We start from the raw sequence: 12,990 nt of genomic DNA on the forward strand, positions 1-12,990 counted from the left end.
GGAACCAACCTAGATGCCCTTCAGTAGATGAATGGATAAAGAAACTGTGGTATACATACACAATGGAATATTACTCAGCAATAAAAGAGAATAAAATCATGGCATTTGCAGGTAAATGGATGGAGTTGGAGAATATAATGCTAAGTGAAGTTAGCCAGTCCCAAAAAACCAAATGCTGAATGTTTTCTATGATATAAGGAGGCTGATTCATAGTGGGATAGGGAGGGGAACATGGGAGGATTAGACAAACTCTAGATAGGGCAAAGGGGAGGGAGGGGAAGGGAGGGGGCAAGGAGTGTCAAAAAGATGGTGGAATGAGATGGACATCATTACCTTAAGTACATGTATGAAGACACGAATGGTGTGAATATACTTTGTATACAACCAGAGATATGAAAAATTGTACTCTGTGTGTGTAATGTGAATTGTAATGCATTCTGCTGTCATATATAATAAATTGGAAAAAAAAATTTAAAAAATGAACAGTCCACAATAAGAAAGAAAGCATGATGCTTTAAAATGCAAAAAAAAAACAGGAGCCCAATTCTGGACCAGGGTGACACAGCTGAACAACTGAGCAACTGTGTGACTTAGCAGGTAGGTCACTTGCCTTTTCCTTGGCTCAGCTGCTTCACTTACAAACACAGATCATCACAACACCTTCCTCTCTGTGTGAGGAGTCGTGTAAAACAAAGCGCAAAGTGTGCAGGGCGGCATGCAGCCAACGCCCATTAAGTGTTGTGAGTGAAGTCACACACACTGCGCAGCAGGGATTGGGGACCGGAATGGTTTTCGGCAGGAGTCTCATCTGGAAAGCAAGAATGCTTGCGAAGAAGGACAAATGGAGAAGCTGCATTCAGAAGTCATTTTTATTGAGTGTCTTACAGCGTAATTATTAGAGTTGCTCCTGAGAGAGGACTTGAAAATGGACCAGACCTCTTTCGAGGCTGAGAGGCCACCTCAAGGGGAAGTTTGTGTGGGGGAGTAAGGTGCAGAGAGAACAAGATCTTGGGGAAGGCCCTGCCACTTCAGCCTCCCCCAGCTTCTGCAGGGCTGAAAGCACAGACCCTGAAGGAGGAGAGCTCTGCAGGTTCACAGCTTCCCCACTGCAGCCGGCACGGGAGGCAGCGTGCTGGGGTTTGTAGTCCACAGCTGCACTGGGAGGTGATGGTCCCAACCCTTCAAGGGCTTTAGGTGTACAAGGCAGGAAACGGCAGCTCAGCTGTCGGCTGGAGCCTGTTGAGAATGAAGGCAGGACCACTCTTCCCCGTCCCCAGGGCCCCCTCAGGGGACTTGAACACACACACACACACACCCTGCCATGTACCAGTTCTCAGGGCTCCAGACGGTGCCAGTGGCTTCCATGAGGTGGAAAGTGTAGGCCTGGCGTGAGTGGTCTGAAAGGTTCTGCTCACTCTTGTGCACCACCTCTCCATGGATCAAGACCAGGGCCCCTAGTAGAGACATGAGCAGGTCGGGGGCACCGTAGGCCCAGTGCCACCCTTCCCAGGTCAGGAAGGGGTGCGGTGGTCCTCCCTGGAGTGGTTTAGTGACCTCACCTATCCCCATGCCTTTCCAAGTCTGCTTGCTCCAGGGTCCAAGCCATGTTGTTTAGACAGGGGCTCCCTGCGATCAAGTGTCCTCTGCTGTGGACTGTGACTTGGCAAGCCTTACAAAGGGCCTCTCCACCCCAGATGTGGGCAGAAGCCCTCTGCACTGTGCCAGTCAACAGGGACCTCCTGATGATGCTGGGGTGTACCTCAGTGTCCCTTTCCATAAGGAAGAGGGGTCACGATTAACCAACATCTGTGAAGCCCTTGCTGTGTGTCACCTAAATTCTTTATAAACATTCTAGATGCATCCCACTTTACATTTGGGGAAACTGAGGCTCAGAGTGAATCCATCATTTACCCAAAGAAACAGACTGAGAAGCGGAGTCTGGACTCTAGCCTGGCCTGCTTGAACTTGCTGTGATCGTGCTGCTTCCTGACTTCCAAGTAACCTGTCAGCCCTACCTGCTCCCATTCTGTGACTTCCCAGTCCTCAGGTGACACCAAAAGAGCCTCCCAGATGCTGGGTGGTGGAGCACGCACAGACCCTTGGGCGTCCCGCCTACCTTTCTGCACTGGTGTGGGCACAAAGAGGCTGTTATCCCAGTCTGGCTCTGCCCCGAGGAAGCTGGTAGCAGGCCATGAGCCAGCAGGGGCCCGGATCATCCTTCTTGACACTCCGCCTGCAGGCCAAGATGGAGCCTCTAGACCCTCTGTTCACTTGATCCCTCTCCCTGGGGGTTGGGGTGGGGAGCCAGGAGTTCTCACTGGTGTGGGAGCCAGGGATGAACCAAAGGCAGCCATTCTCCAGCGTGGCATCCTCCAGCGCCATCCACATGCCCAGCACCCGGCCCAGAGGCTCCGTGTACAGGAACGAGGCATCCTGGTGAGGGGAGGCTGCGGCAGACCCGCCTGGAGCTGAGGAACCTGACCCTTCCCTCTGTCCCATCTCATCTTGACCCACTTCCCACTCCACCATCCTCCCAGACTTCCTGTTCTGAGAATCGTTCGCTTCTTGACCCAGGGACTCTGAGCAGAGATTTTACCTCTTAAAGCTTTCATTTCTTCAACTGTAAAGTGGCCCCAACAATAACCTCCCTGAAAGGGCTGCTGGAGGGTTCCATAGGACAGTGTATGAAAAGTGCTTAGGACAGGGCTGCACACACTAATTGCTAAAAAGTAGCTGCTACCATTGAATTCCAGCCAGGTGACTAAATCCACCCTTGTCTGTCTTTCTTTCTTTCTTTTTTTTTTTTTTTTCTGTGCTGGGGATGGAATTCAGGGTCTTGCCTCGGCTAGGCAAGTGGTAAAGACCACTGAGCTACACCCTGGCCCTAAAGCCACCATTCTTTACCAGAGATGAGCAGACTCCAGCCACCAGATAGCCCACCCAGTGGTGTAAGTTTGGAAAGTTGGGGTTGGAGAGGGGATACCTATGACCAAGCATCCTGTTGTTGTTGTTGTTTAAAGAGACAGTTTTGCTGTGTTGCCCAGGGCAGCCCTGAGTTTCTGGGCTCAAGCAATCCTTCCACCTCAGCCTCCAGAGTCACTGGGATTACAAGCAAGTGCCACCATGCCTGACAGTAGTGAGTGAGTGTGTGCCTGTGTGTGTGTGTGTGTGTGTGTGTGTATTTGATTTCCTTTATTTCACACTGTCTGAAAACCATCTGTGTTAGTAATCTATATTTTTAACCTGCTAAGGGTTGCTGTCAGATTTAGAAATCTGTGTGCCAGGGGCTCCAGGGTTCCCCACCAATCCCCTGTTCTGGGAAGGAAAGGAAGGTGGCTCCTCCTCCCCTGGCCTGAGCTTCGTGCCCACAGGTAATGCAGTAAGTACTTTCCCTTCCTGCAAAGACCTGACCACCATGATATTCCAGACTTCCTGCCCATGGTCGCTGCTGGGCCCCACAGCTGCTCACAGCTTACCTTCACCACCAAAGTGAGGTTGCTGCAAGATAGGGGAAGAGTCTGGTGAGAACGGATGAGAACAGGGAGGAGCAGGGCTTGATCTGAGTCTTATAGGGTGCTCCCACCCTGGGTACCAGCTAGTGAGCCCCTACTGTGAGCCAGGCCCAGGAGGGAAGCAGAAGGAAAGCCACCTGCCCAGCAGGGGGTGCACGGTCTGCCTGGGAGGCAGTAAGCACTAGCCTAACAACGAGGTCATGAAGCAGAACCAGGAAAGGGCAGCATTTGGCCAGGGGTTGGCTCAGAGGTTAGCCCCCAAGTCAGAGCTGGGTCCCTCTTTTCCTCAGGGAGCTAGAAGGCTTTTTAGAGGAGGTGGCACTGTACTTGGGAGCTGAGAGCAGAGCATCTCAGTAGTCAAAGAGGGCAGGAGGGACTCTTGGGGATCCCTTTTCTTCATACCACCTAATTCTAATAGAGCACAAACTCAGTACCAGGTACGCACTTCACATGTGCTCTGGCCAACTCAACACTGATAACCCAGCAGCTTTGGCCCACTATGGGGAGGGGCTTCCTATGAGCAGCCTGCCAGTTTTACAAAGGGTCAAGTAAACTGAGGCCTGGGAAGGACACATCGCTCACCTTAAAGATGTACATGCTCTGCACCACCACAGGCATCTGGAGGCCCAGACTTCTGGCCAAGGCCTGGAAGGGGGCAGAGTCACACTGCAGCCTGCCCACATACTCCCCTATCTGTCCCCACTTGCCCGTCCCCACCTCTGCTCACCTGCACCTTGGGGGAATGTGTGACACTCCTGAAGACAGGGTCATGGGCGTGCAGAGCTGTGGGACAGAGGCCTGCTGATGGGCCAGTCTCAGCCCCCATGTGTCCCTCCCACCCTGAGAACTGGACTCAGGCTTCACTTTGACACTTTCAACTATTTTAGGTGCTTTAAACTTTATGCTTTTTATAACCAAGTAATGGGCCCCAAAGACACCTTCATCCCACCCAGCCCCATCCCACCATGACCTTATCTTGGACCATCTGGCTATCTGGGAACCTCACTCCAGCCCTAACTCCCACTCCTCAGGGAGGACGAAGGATTCCAAGGGGACTCTTAGTTGGCAGCAGCTTCAATACTTCCACTTCCTCTATGTGATCTCAGGTGACTACTATTTCCCTCTGTAAGTCTTGGTCTCCTCCACTGTAAAGTGAGGAGGAGAAGAGCTGCCCACCTCCCAGGGCTTCTAGGGGAGCTAATGAACATGGGCAGCAGGCACAGTCGTCAGCGGTCTTTGTGGTTTTTGTTGTTTTATCTGCAGTACTAAGGATTGAACTTGGGGGTGCTCTACCACTGAGCTACATGCCCAGCCCTTTTTATTTCTGAAATAAGGTCTCACTGAATTGCTCATATTGGCCTCAACTTGCAATCCTCCTGCCTCAGCCTCCCAAGTCACAGGGATTACAGGTGTGTGCCAGGGATTATTTGCTATTTGGGTGGGGGGGTACCAGGGATTGAACTCAGGCACTCGCCCACTGGACCACACCCCCAGCCCTATTTTGTATTTTATTTAGAGACATGGCCTCACTGAGTTGCTTAGCACCTCACTTTTGCTGAGGCTGGCTTTGAACTCGTGATTCTCCTCTCTTAGCTTCTCAAGCCGCTAGGATTACAGGTATGTGCCATTGTGCCCAACTGCTGTTATTACTGTTATTACAAAAAAGTAAGTTTTGAATGCACTTAATGCCACTGAATGAAATACTTTAAAATAGTTATGGTGATTGGAGGCTGGGTTTGTGGCTTAGTGGTAGAGCACTCTCCTAGCATGTGTGAGGCATAGGTTCAATCCTCAGTACCACTAAAAAATAAAAAAATAAAATAAAGGTATCATGTCTACCTACAACTAAAAATATATTGTAAATAGTTATGGTGACAAATTTTATGTCACATGAATTTTATCACAACTTGTTTACAAAGCCACCATGCTATAACTTCAGGTTTAAAAGCAAGGAGTCCACAAAAATAATCACAACGTGATCCTGGGGGAAAAAAGTGAAAATTTCTACCCTTGGTTCTGGGGTCTCAGAGTAGGAGTAATTTCAATATATCAGCTGCCCCTCAAGAAGGCTCCAGGAATCAACAGGTCCCAGGAATCGCCCATGCCTGGGACAGTAGGTTGTGGAGAAGCCTGCACATGCCCTCTGTTGGGGTCTCAAGTGGACCCCTCTTCCCAGTGTGGTGGTAGAAGTGCCATGTGGTCAGCATTACACAACGTCAAAGACCACGACCGAAGGGGAGCCTGCAGCCAGAAGGCGACTTGCCCAACCCTTAACTCAGTACGGATTTGACCGCGGCTTCTCAGCTCTTCAGGCCATGTCCCATCTCTGTCCTGCACTCCCAGGATTCCGCTCACCATGACCAATTTTGTTGACTGATTTCTCTGGAGGCACCAAGAAACTTCCTGTGGCACAGAGAACAGGTGAAAGCAAGAGAACTGCAGTGCGGCCTCCCTCAGGCAGCGGCCTAGCACCCTGCCCTCCCAGCCCTGCAGGGCAGACACCTGCATCCAGCAACCTCCCAGGGGCTCCCACATCTCTGGGCACCCAGCTCCAAACCTTTATTGTCCAAAACACCTTTCTCAAAGAAGAATCGAATCTTGTCACCACTGCTCAAGAAATAGTCTGTGCTGCCCTGTGGAGAGGGACATGGGAGAGAAAGAGAGAGCATCCCAGGGTCAGAGCAGGGGCTCCCATGCCCATGGGCCACAGATCCCCAGTGACATCTTGGACATGTCCACTGAGGCACAGACAGCGCCTAGGAGCCCCATGTGCCTGTAAGCAGAATTCGCAGCTACAAGCATCGGATTTTTCAGAAACCTCTTATTAGATTCCACTTAACTCACAATGATGCTACATCCAGATACACTCACTATAAATTGAAAACATTAGAAGTGCACTTAATACACCTAGCCCACAGAACATCCTAGCTTTCTCGAGTCCCTTCATGAGACACATACATTAGTTCACAGTGGGGCAGACCCATCCAGTCCAAAACGTATTTTACAAGCGTAAGTGTTCAACATCTTGTTAATTTATCAAGTACTGTGCTGAAAGTGAAAAACAGAATGGTTGTCTGGCATGGGAGACAGATGGTGAACACAGTATCTTTGCCTCCCATGATCAGGTGGCAGACTGGGAGCTGTGACTCCCTGCAACCACCCAGCATCATGAGAGAGTATGATACTGCGTGGTGTCAGTCCTAGAGAAGATCAAAATTAAAAACTCAAAGTATTGTTCCTACTGAATGAATGTACATCTAAAATCCTAAGTCGAACCATTGTAAGTTAAGGACCATCTGGGCCCTTTCTTCTTGCATTCCTCCTGCCCCAATAATCTACTGGCCTCTGGAGCATTCTCACAAGGCAGATTTGGGGTACCAGTTTCAGCCCTCTTTCTCCTCAGGACCCTTGAGTGGCGGGTCTCTGGCGGCTTTGCTTTCCTGGGATGCAAGGCTTCTAGCTGCTGTAGTTTTCTCTGTTGCCACTAGATGGCAGGAGCTCCTTGGTATGAGTGTGAGTGGCCTGGACCAGAGCTCAGCTGCCCTGCAGGAAGGCTCCGACTCTCAAACTGTGTAGGGTTCAGATAACTGGATGGGAGAACCACTTGTCCGTCTCAGACTGTGCTGAGTCTTGGGAAACGGCATGTTCTGAGTTTGGGTGCAGGGATAAGACACACAGGCAGCCCTTTAAAATCTCAGGGCTCTCTCTGGGATGCTGGCCACAAGGAGGCCCTTTGTGGCAGGAGAATCTGAGGAAGTACAATAGAGCAGTGCACAGCACCAGTTGGTATCAGACAGCTGACTTCAAATCCTGGCTCTACCAGTTATTAACTATGGTTTGGACAAATGATGGAAGCCTCACTTTCCCTCCCTTCCAGTGGAAACAATAACCATATCCACCTTGTAAATTCATAGTGACACGTGTAAGGAGTGGAGCCTGGCCTGTGGGAGCCTGCACCTGATCTGTTATCAGAAGGAGCCATGGAGGCTGGGGTTGTGGCTCAGTGGTGGAGCACTTGCGTAGCAAGTGTGAGGCCCTAGGTTTGATTCTCAGCACCACATAAAAATAAATGAATAAAATAAAGGTCCATCAACAACAAAAAATATATATTATATAAAAATATTTTAAAAGGAGGAGCCATGGCCTTAGGTCCTCCCTTCCAGGATGCTCCTTTGGCTGGGGACTGATCCCCCATCAAAGACCAGATTCCATCCCCACCTACCCCATGCACCCACCTGGGCTCGAAGCTGTTCCTCGTGTTGGGTGGAAAATTCTATGCGGCAGTGGGGAGGGACATCCATCTCGGCCACGATCTCACCAATCCTTTGTTTCATAGCCTCACACTCGTCCACAGACAAGAATCCTTCCAGCACCAGGAATCCATCCTCCTGGAACTGCAGGCAGGAATGAGGCTCAGGCTTCCCTCTGCACGCTTCCCCTTATGAACCGTATTTAATCTCCCCACCAAACCCCAAATGTCCGAAGTTGAGACCAATGTCCTATTCATGGCTCTGTCCCCTGCCCCTGCCATGGTGTCTGGTGCCCTGTGAAGAACAATTGGCTACTTGGATGTTAGGAACAGAAGGGGAAGGGGAGGTTGTCCTGTACTTGCCCTCCAGTGGGCTGAGCCACATACAGCTGCATCCGTGTATCCTGCCAATGTCGATTCAACATCTACTGTGTAGGAGACACAGCTTTAGGAGCTGTTATGAGCAAGCCAGCTGAGGTACCTGCCCTCACAGAGTTTATAGTCTAGTAAAGGAGGCCAGGCATGGTGGTGCATTCCTGTAATCGCAGAGAATTGAGAGGCTGATGCAAGAGGATCTCAAGTCCAAGGTCAGCCTCAGCAATTTAGTGAGAATCTAAGCAACTTAGTGAGACCCTATCTGTAAATAAAAATTAAAATGGTTGGGATGTGGCTCAGTGGTTAAGCACCCCTGGGTTCAATCCCTGGTGCTAAAAAAAAAAAAAAAAAAAATGGAGAACAACATTACACCAACCATCACGTGGGGAAGCACACGATCATAAATGCTGAGTGCAGGGAAAGAGGGGGCAGGCTTTGAGAGCTAAGAGCAGAAGTATGTAATGGAAATGAGATGGGGGGCTGGGGATGTAGCTCAGTTGGTAAAGTGTTTGGCTTGCATGCACAAGGCCCTGGGTCCAATCCCCAGCACCTCAAAAAAAGAAAAGAAATGAGATGGGAGTCTTTGGCAGCAGCTCTGAGGGAATGGCATTTAAAGGGGCCTAAAGGATATTGGGAGGGGAAGAGATGACAAAGAACACTCCAGATAGAGGAAGCAGGATGTGCGAAGACTCTGAGCACATGAGGACAGGCAGAATCAGGAAGGGATGCAGCACAGAGTGAGGGCAGAATGGAAGGGAACAGGATGGTGGCAGGGGCGGGCCAGACTGGGAGCGGGCTTTCTCCTGAGTGCGGGTGGAAGTTAAGGCAAATAGCCTACTCTGACTCGCCTTAGGTTCTTCTTAGGAGGTTTTGTAACAGGCATCTAAGTCTTCTTTGGAACCCACCACAGTGTCAATTTCCAATTACTGACAGCCCCCCACCCCCACACCAGCCCTGATGGATATCCAGTGTGGGTTGTCATATACCAGGTACTGCAATATTCATGACACCCACTACAAGCTCTTCTGTCTCTGGGAAAGTCTGTACTTTAGAAATTGGTGTTAGGCTGGAAATTGCCTCCCTGGGAAATGGGACATCCATGGCAAACTGTGCACATGCTTGATCCAGTAACCACTCCTCATGAGATCAGGCAATGGAGCCTGGTGCAGTGGTACATGTCTATAACCCCTGTGATTTGGGAGGTTAAGGCAGGAGAATTTCAATTTAAAGCCAGCCTTAGCAAGGCCCTAAGTAATGTGGAAAGATCTTGTCTCAAAAAATACAAAGGGCCAGAGATGTGGCTCAGTGGTAGAGTGCTCCTGGGTTCAATTCTCAGTACCTACCCCTGGCAAAAAATATTAGGGAATAGAGGAGCAAAGACATATGTGTGTAGGTATTCACTAAGTCTTGTCTGATGAAAACTTACATTGGAATAGTTAATGATTACCTTAGTATCAAGGGATTAGTTTAAAAAAGTATGGTTTCCCTGTCTGGAACACAAAACAGCTGATAAAGAAGCCCTGTGGTCACCTGGATGCTTGACTGGCCCGCATGAGATCCTCCCTTCAATCCCCAGAACCATAAAAATCACATAGAAAAATAGTTAGTGTCTTGGGAATATGTTCCTGATATACTCTAAGAAAAGGGAAAAGTTGGTGGCCATGACAACTTGGACCAATGGTTTTCTCTCTGACCCTGAAAGTACTAAATGGGGCTAAGGGCTTTTTTTTCTTTTTCTTTTTCTTTTTGTGGTGCTGGGGATTGAACCCAGGGCCTTGTGCATACAAGGAAAGCACACTCCACCAACTGAGCTGTATCTCCAGCCCCGTGTGGGCCTCTTTAGAAAACAGGCTAGAGCTCCATCCCAGGCTGGAATGGACTTTTTTTTCTTGCAGTGCTGGGGATGGAAGCCAGGGCCTCACATATGCTCAGCTAGCTCTTTCCATTGAGTACAGCTCTGCCCCAGGACAGAGTTTGAAACAAGGCCTCTAGGTCTGGATACCAATACGAACAGCCTCCATCTGCAATTCCTGGATGATTATCTTAAAAGTCTGTGTGCTCTAATTCCCGCAAGTTAGCCTTTTGAATTTGGACTGAGAACTGGGAGCACAACCTCCTGCCTGGCTACTTGCTGGCCAGTCCCCATGCCTCTGGGCCTTGCCTCCAAACCACAGGCAGCCAGGCCAGCTGAACTGGCTGATCAGAATGCTTTATCGGTTTTGAGCCCCCGCCCCCCGCCAAAAAAAAACATGCCCACGCACAGTGCACACAGCCCCACCTTATCCCAGGTCCTGTAATCTGGATACCCCAGGGCTGTGTGTACAGAAGTTAGGTCTTGTGGTTGGGAACTGAAACCCCACTGTGGACTTCAGTGCCCCTTTCTGTGAAATGACAGGGAGTGTTGAGTTCCCAAGGGGCTACTGGAGATCTGGACCACCCCCACACACTTTTGTAGGACCCTCCCAGTACCCAGCCCAGTAGACCCCTACCTACCTTCTGGAGCTGCAAGGGGCTCAGGCAGGCCATGAAAGGGGCTCAGGCAGGCCAAGAAAATGGCTCAGGGAACCAGAGGCTCTGGGTGTGGCTCCAGGGCTGGGGAGGAGAAAGTTCAGGAAGGGAGGGTGGCCACAGCAGAAGGCCCAGGAGGACTTAACCCTTCCCTACCCAGAGAGTAGCAATCCTACCACTCAGCCCTCCCTGCAAACATAGGCAGCCTGCACCCTCCACCCTGGGCCCCAGCCCTTTCTCCCTGCTCCCTTCTTCCCTCTTCACAACTAATCCAGGATTAGCCCTTTCCTATCTCCTTCAGGGTATTTCAGGGCTCCCTGGGAGTGTTCTGGGAGTGTCAGGCAGAGAGTGGGCTGGGAGGACAACACTGTCTAGGTCCACCACTAGCTGTGACTCTGACAAAGGCCTGTCCCTCTCTGAATCTGAAGTGAAGAAAGTGAGACCCTTGGCATTAACATCTCTGTTGCAAGGTGTGTCTGGGGTGGCTTTGCATTCAAGGTGGAAGAGGTCCTGGGGGGACAGTCTGGGCCCCTCCCAGCTCTGGTGTGAACTGCTCCCAGTCTTGGGAAGACTATGGAAGAGAGTTGAGGGATGTGAAGCTCAGAGGAAGGCAGAGAGAAGGACAACCTAAGAGGAAGGGGGCTGGAGAGTGGGGCCTGGGTCTTCAGAATGAGGGAGATCAGGGCTCCTGTTTCCCATCCTCAGACCCAAGATGTTTACCATCTCAAGTTAGGCTTGGCAGGGAGGTCAGAACTTGCCCGCCAGCCTGGTAGCTGACAAGGCCACTCTGGAAAACAAGCCCCTGGCCTTCCCAGAAATGATGCTTTGAATGACGAAGGGACAGAGTGTTTCAGGAGGGAGTGAGCGCAGGGATACTGTTCAGCCCTCAAGAGCCTTGGCCTCAGGTCAAGACTTGTTTTCTGGGCCACTGTGCTGGGAATGGCTGCTTTGTCCAAGCGGGGCAGCCTTCTGGAAGGTCAGGGGAGGTGAGCCCGCTGGGCTTCTGGGGCTGGTGGGAGAAGCTCAGGGGGTCTAGGTGGGGGAGGAGAGAGGCCAGAGACATAACCATGAGGGTCGTGGGGGCAGGGCTGTTCCCAGCTGTCCTAACCCCTTCTGATGCAGGCACCTGCCAACAGAGGAACAGCGAGGCCCCTCATGCTCAGTCAGCAACCTCCCCAAGGACCTCCCTGCCGGCTGGAGGCAGAGGCTCAGGGAGGCAGCTCAGCTTTCAGGCCCACTCTCACTTTACCCATCCGCAATGGGACTAACAGAAGGGCCTCCTGTGAGCAGTAAGTGGAACACTGCTGATAAAGAGGTTGGCGTGAGCATGGCACCTAGGGAGTACCTGCAGCTGCTTTACCCAGTGCTAGTGGGGGCCCTTTGGGGCAGAACGTGAAGGTTAATGGTTTTTAAATATTTTGAGTTTCCCCAAGTTTTTCAAGTTGCTGTTGGAACCAGAGAAAAGTCTACCACTGCGGTTTTAGGCAGAGTGGAAAGGCCTGGGTGGGGGTGGGTAGGGGAAGAACAGTTTGGCCTCCACCCTTTGTTCATTCTGCTGGACTCTGGGAGGCGGGTGGATGGTTTTCCCACATTGTTGTTCTTTCCAGAAGTAACCATTTCCAGATCAAACTCTAGTTCCAAGCACTGGCTACAAGGCCCCATGGCTGGGGTAGGGGAGGCAGTGGGGATGGGGCATGGGGGCTGGTGGGAGGGTTACCAGACCAGACAGAAAGACTCTACTGTGGAGGTACAAGAGGGTCTTCTAGGGGGTGGACACTCAGCTGCTCAGTCTTCCTGTCAGCAGTCCAGGACAGGGGCAGAAGGGGGGAGTCTTTGCTGAGACCTGAGGTTGCCTCCCTAAGGAATCAGAGACTTGTGGAGGGAAGAAGGCAAGGCCCTGGCTTATTCCAGAGAAGGGCCCACGCAACTCAGGTCTCTGGCCGGCCGAGGCCTCTCTTCTGCCACAGGTTCCCTGCTGGTCTAGGAGGAGGACAGGTGGTAAGAGCCTTCCTCACACTCAATAGCTTCCTCACCTGCGTGCTGTGGTTTCTGCATGTCCCCCAAGTCCATCTGTTGGAACCTCCCTTTCTTAATGTGGGGGAGGCAGGGCCTAGCAGGAGGTGATTGGGGCTGCCCATGAATGGCAGGCTTAGCTACTACGCCTTCTCCTCTCCCAGGGAGCCTTCTCCTTCCCAACTTCCGCTACCTTATGAAGCAGCACAAGGCCCTCACTAGATGTAGCTGCCAGGTCTTGGACTTGCCAGCCTCTGTACCATGAACCTAAATTACCCAAACTTAGGTATTGTGTTCTAGCAACAGAAAAAAGACCAAGACACTACAGTCATC

General features: G+C 51.1%; 1 protein-coding gene across 5 annotated transcripts; it reads right to left on the reverse strand.

Annotated features, from left to right (window-relative positions):
- Positions 1-851: 851 nt before the first annotated feature.
- Phyhd1 (phytanoyl-CoA dioxygenase domain containing 1) lies at positions 852-10,747 on the reverse strand. 5 transcript variants are annotated; one of them, XM_015497470.2, is made up of 12 exons: positions 10,630-10,645; positions 10,415-10,517; positions 7,748-7,906; positions 6,070-6,145; positions 5,868-5,915; positions 4,240-4,295; positions 4,095-4,157; positions 3,477-3,498; positions 2,319-2,447; positions 2,117-2,233; positions 1,328-1,454; positions 852-1,236 (listed from the first exon to the last, which is right to left on the reverse strand). In XM_015497470.2, exons 3-12 carry the CDS (start codon positions 7,844-7,846, stop codon positions 1,191-1,193), a joined length of 783 nt encoding a protein of 260 aa, XP_015352956.1. In that variant the 5' UTR covers positions 7,847-7,906; positions 10,415-10,517; positions 10,630-10,645; the 3' UTR covers positions 852-1,190. The 5 variants fall into 5 exon arrangements, 4 of the variants coding, with proteins under 4 accessions (XP_015352956.1, XP_015352955.1, XP_048668883.1 ...); XM_015497469.2 differs by lacking the exon at positions 10,415-10,517 and having other exon boundaries at positions 10,630-10,747; XR_001504748.2 differs by lacking the exons at positions 852-1,236; positions 10,415-10,517 and adding an exon at positions 1,560-1,769 and having other exon boundaries at positions 1,396-1,454; positions 10,630-10,747.
- Between the last annotated feature and the right edge of the window lie 2,243 nt (positions 10,748-12,990).

Source organism: Marmota marmota, unplaced genomic scaffold (assembly GCF_001458135.2).
Source record: "Marmota marmota marmota unplaced genomic scaffold, marMar, whole genome shotgun sequence".
In the NCBI taxonomy this organism is placed as follows: Eukaryota; Metazoa; Chordata; class Mammalia; order Rodentia; family Sciuridae; genus Marmota; species Marmota marmota.

What these genes read in the sequence shown, in the direction of transcription:
- Phyhd1 (XM_015497469.2), bottom strand. Translation starts at nt 10,662, where the DNA reads ATGGCCTGCCTGAGCCCCTTGCAGCTCCAGAAG. An exon ending in CACATTCCCCCAAGGTGCAG is followed by an intron (nt 4,158 to 4,239) that starts GTGAGCAGAGGT and finishes GCCCCCTTCCAG; the next exon opens with GCCTTGGCCAGAAGTCTGGG. An exon ending in GTCTGGAGCCCTGAGAACTG is followed by an intron (nt 1,237 to 1,327) that starts GTACATGGCAGG and finishes CATTCTCAACAG; the next exon opens with GCTCCAGCCGACAGCTGAGC.